Below are 4770 nucleotides of genomic sequence, written 5' to 3'. Positions count from 1 at the left end.
GGTGGTGGGGGGGGGGGCTGGGGGGGTGTCGTGGCTGAATCGTTGGGGGGCGCGCAGCCTGCAGCACAGCCGTCCACGGGCGACTCTGGCTCCGATCCACCCTCAGCTCCCGGTGGATGAGTCGCTGTTCCCGTGACGCACCACAGTGTGGCTTAGTATCGGTGGCACCAATTGAGAGCTGATTGTTGGGTTACGGTCATGCTTGGTTGGCGGTTGCGGCTCCCCCAATCAGTGTGGTGCGCCACTTGGACGATGGCGTGGCTGAGGGGAGCCCACCCTGACAGCCCAGCAGCCCCCCATGCTCGCCCCTCCTTCCGTGCCCCCTCCCCGGTCAGCCAGGCGGTCGGCGTCCTGGCAAGGGGGGGAGAGAGCATCGTGTGCTTTGCGGCCTCGGAGATGGCCGTGTGGGGACCGATTAATCGGGCCGTCTCTCTCCCCAAAAGTCGGCTTTCGATTAGTCATGCCTAGGTCCGGCTGCAGGCTCCCGAGGGCCTGTGTACTTCTAGTTGGCAGAAGAGAGACTTGGAAACAAACAAAGAAAAGAAAATGAAAAGAAAACAAAATGAACATCGAATTAGGTTCACGGTCGAGCTGCATGACTCGTCTCACCTCTTACATAAGACACCTCACATTCATCTCTAAAGGTCTTCACTTCACTCTAAAGATGATTTGCTTCGTAGATGCACACTGATCCGAGAAGCAAAGCATCATTTGTTTCATCAACTAAGAGAGCGCTATGTGCGAGTGCCTTACTCTTCTTTACCTATGCAAAGCAAATGTTTGTGTGTAGTGCGAGCGACATTGTGGCACTCGGGACATACCCAAACCACGGGAAGCCACATCGGTAGCGATGAGGATTGGAGCTTTGCCACTGCGGAACTCTAAAACGCAAAGAAAAGAGGGGATTCAGAGGCCCCGGCATAAAACTGTATTGTGACTGTTGGTGTGTTTGTTGTACCCGTCAACACCCAGTCTCTCTCTGGCTGGCTCTTGTCACCATGAATGCACATTGCTGGCCACCTACGGGAAAAAAAAGTCAGGAAGACACATCGCTGATAGTTCCTCAGATTATAAAAGCGTTGCCCTCAACTCACCCATCACGTCTCATCCTGCGTGTGAGGTCATCACACCGCTTCTTGGTCTCAACAAAGATGATAGTCTTGTTCTCTTTCTCAGCCATAATCTCTTCCATCAACTGTATCAACCTGACATTTTTGTTTTTAAAGATGATTCGAAATAACATGCCAACAGGTCTGCAAATGTAACCAGGGACTTACTTGTTGTCCTTTTCGCTATCCATGCACACGTCAACTATCTGAAGGATGTTGTGGTTCGCGCTCAACTCCAGTGCGCCGACATTGATCTGCACGTAGTCTTTGAGGAAGTCTTCAGCCAGTTGACGCACCTCTTTTGGCCAGGTGGCGCTCCACATCAGCGTCTGTCTATCGGGCTGGAGATGCGCAAATAATCACGTCATAAATTGCTTTTAAAACGTCAATCATGAGGTAGCTTTCCCGTTTGTGGACTGAGTTCATTACTGGCGTTACCCTGATCTGGTCCACAATTTTTCGAATCTGAGGTTCAAATCCCATGTCCAGCATGCGGTCAGCTTCATCCAGAACTAAATATGTGCAACGCCGCAGGTTGGTCTTGCCTGCCTCAAGAAAGTCAATCAGACGACCTGGAGTGGCGATGCAAATTTCAACCCCTGTGAGGGCGACACGGAGAAATAAAAGACGGCAGGAAAAAGAAAGGTGCAAGTGAATCGAGAAATGTTCAAGCCCATAAATTCAGACATGACCCTTTCTCAGGGAAAAAAAAAATACATTCAATGAGATTACAGAATACATTTTCTTCACCAATTTTAAGTTAATACCTGTAGATAAAAATATTCAAGGGTCAATAGTGCATACCTCTCTCCAGATCTCGGATCTGGGGTCCTTTGGGAGCACCCCCATACACACAAGTGGTTTTAATGCGAGATGATTTCCCATAGTCGGCCGCCACCTGCTGGACCTGCTGTGCCAGTTCTCTTGTGGGGGCCAGAACCAAGCACTGGAGAGGATGGAGGGATAGAATGCCATAAGGCAGTGCTTGTTTCTCAAACCAGCCAAAGCGCACACTTTGCATTTAAAGAAAAATCTCACTGCACGGCACACAAAATTAATTAAAATTTGCCGTTGAACAATTTTCATGCCAATCACGGGCACTTGGGTAATTTCCTGTGAGACACCTGATGATTTGCCAATGGCTGGGAAATCACTGTTATGAAGACCCATTCCAATATGGTGTTATAAATGCGCAGCACATAACTCGAAGTAATGAATATACTTTGCTTCTCCTTACGTACAATGGGCCCATCTCCACGCTCCAGATAGGGCTGATGGTTGATGTGCACAATGGCTGGCAGCAGATACTGTGGACGGACAAAAGGGAACCGATTCTATCAAGCATGAAGAACAGTCTCAAACTTAATGACAGTGATGACTTGTGCAAATTTCACTTGTTGGGCATTCCTGCGCAATCTAATGTGATCCGATACAAGAGTTATCTTCAAATGTATGTTTTTAGGATGTGGTAGGAAGCCGTAGTAACTCCACACTTAAGCATTTTGGGTGCATCTGTGATACTGAAAGTTAAGGTTTTCCCTAATGTTGTAGCCAATAAGTATGTAAACATAACATAAACAAAGGAAAATACCAATGGACAGCGTGATTTCTGTAAACTAAAAGATGCCTCTTACCGACAGAGTCTTCCCTGAGCCAGTCTGTGCAATTCCCACCATGTCTCTCCCACTGAGGGCTAAAGGGAATCCTTGAGCCTGAATGGCTGTTGGCTCCTTGAAATTTTGCTGCGTCAAGACATCCATTACATATTCTAAATGGAAAAGAAATTAACCACATATTAGGTAAAAGAGAAATGCTTTGTTATGCCTATTTTGCTTTGTTATGTCAAGTTATCAAATGGGGAATTGTATAAAATACTTTGGTACATGCCAGACTGTACTTTTTCTTTACTTTTACTTTAAATGAATTGAATTTGTCTCGTACGAAAAGGAAAACAACCCCACCCCTTTTCTAACTTGAGTACCATAGGGGGTTTCTGCTTTTACATAAGTACATTTGCCACCTCGAGATCAGGTTTGCAGATGCTTACGAGGAAATTTTGCTTGATGGAATCCGGTGACCGGCTTTGGGCAGCCTGAACCCCGAATAGTTATTTCTTTCTTCCTTCTGTACTCCTCGATGTCATACTGTGGGGGATAATAAAACTGAGTGTGAGAATCCAAATGGTGGTGCTGTGGTTTAATCGGCTCAACCCTAAATTGTAGTTAAAATAATGAATTCAACGAAAACATACCTGATCCATGCGTTGTACTTCCGGATGCTCGTTGTAAAAGTTCTTCTCGAATTTGGGGAGTTCATCCAGATCCCATCTTTTCTTCCGCAAACGGTCGCCAGGATTGCCGAATTTTTTAATCGAAGATGAGCCGCCTCTGCTGGACCCGAAACGAGGGCTTCTGTAACACGATGACAACAAATAGAACTTTATTGATACATATTATTCTATAAAATCGAGATGGGTGTTTTTTTGTGGTGCTAGTCCCAAACGTGGAATGCGCACAAACAAGAGCTGCTGTTAGCTTTCAAGCTAAAATTGATTTTACTGAAAATTCTCACCCCCTGTCACGACCACGGTCTCGATCTCGGTCTCCGTAAGAACCTCTCATTTTAAAGACTCGGTTCCTTTGGGAGATAAAGAGGTTGTCGGGTATTTGTGAGATTTCGTTCGCTTTTCCCGAGTTACCCTTTTCAGGGTTTCCGAAAGAGCTTCAATGGGACGCGCCGACGAGTTCGAGCAAAAGATGCTCTACGTGTAACGCTGGTTGTGATGAACTGGGACGGCCTTACAAAGCCCTGGTTTAGGAAAACAAACGAAGTACTAAGTCGCGTATCTTTGGTGATACTGTATACGTTTGGACTGCTGTTAAATTGAAGATAACAGCTATGTTGTTAGCTTAGCAATTCGGCTCGGATCCGAGCATGTTGATTGGCTGGTTACTGACTGGACACGCCCCCAGAATAAGACGGACCCATTTGTTATTCTTCACGTAGCAGTGTTTTTGTACGCTCCACGTTTATTTGAAGACTTAAAACCATGGCATTCGAATTCAAGTATTTAAAAGAAACAAGGAAAAATGCAATCTACATTTTTTATTCAATTTTGTCACAAAATTGAGTCTTGATTACAGGACGAAACTTGTTTGTGCTTTATGGGGCTGTGTGACTATTGTTTTTCATCATGACTTAACAGGGTATTGTATAGCGGGTGGTGGTGGTATGGTCTCAAAAGAAGGAAACACTTCTGCTTTTGTCTAAACGTTTATTTCCCTTTCAACACTAACAAAACCCAACAGCATAAAAGTATATAATACCAACAATACACAGATAAAAATGTATACAACAGAAACATAACAGCAATGTATGAAAATTAAAATAGTAAAACATAGTACTATATGTAGCAATGCCATTAAAGTCATAATCATGAAATGTTTTACAGTGCTTAAACTGTTATTCACAACATTATTTTCTTTCTGGAATGTGTCCTCGTGTAATACATCCAATTCAATTATGGGATCTTAAAATCGTATTAAGAGGACTAAGATTCAATGAAAGGCTGGATAAATGATGGATTAATAATTGCAGACATGAGGTTGTCGGAAACGCAGCTGGAATAGTTGTCACAGCCAGAAAATTCCATTTGCGTCCA

The 4770-nt window shown here is 44.6% G+C and overlaps 1 protein-coding gene and 1 long non-coding RNA gene across 2 annotated transcripts in view; both read right to left on the bottom strand.

Moving 5' to 3' along the window:
* LOC109516397 (probable ATP-dependent RNA helicase DDX17) overlaps positions 1-4232 on the bottom strand; it is a 12083-nt gene extending 7851 nt beyond the window's left edge. The window contains exons 1-11 of the mRNA XM_019870916.1: positions 3681-4232; positions 3361-3520; positions 3157-3253; positions 2744-2877; positions 2351-2416; positions 1914-2055; positions 1548-1708; positions 1278-1450; positions 1095-1205; positions 959-1020; positions 822-881 (exon numbers count right to left, since the gene is read on the bottom strand). Of these exons, the coding sequence (XP_019726475.1) occupies positions 822-881; positions 959-1020; positions 1095-1205; positions 1278-1450; positions 1548-1708; positions 1914-2055; positions 2351-2416; positions 2744-2877; positions 3157-3253; positions 3361-3520; positions 3681-3730 (1216 nt within the window). The 5' untranslated portion in view covers positions 3731-4232. The remainder of the gene's footprint in view (positions 1-821; positions 882-958; positions 1021-1094; positions 1206-1277; positions 1451-1547; positions 1709-1913; positions 2056-2350; positions 2417-2743; positions 2878-3156; positions 3254-3360; positions 3521-3680) is intronic.
* Positions 485-815, bottom strand: LOC109516403 (uncharacterized). The gene is made up of 2 exons (XR_002168330.1): positions 658-815; positions 485-609 (listed from the first exon to the last, which is right to left on the bottom strand). It is a non-coding gene; the product is annotated as an uncharacterized LOC109516403 (long non-coding RNA).
* Positions 4233-4770: the final 538 nt, after the last annotated feature.

Source organism: Hippocampus comes, unplaced genomic scaffold, assembly GCF_001891065.2.
Source record: "Hippocampus comes isolate QL1 unplaced genomic scaffold, H_comes_QL1_v1.1 scaffold343, whole genome shotgun sequence".
NCBI lineage: Eukaryota > Metazoa > Chordata > Actinopteri > Syngnathiformes > Syngnathidae > Hippocampus > Hippocampus comes.
The sequence above is the reverse complement of the archived record's forward strand: the minus strand, read 5'-3'. Positions and strand labels throughout refer to the sequence as shown.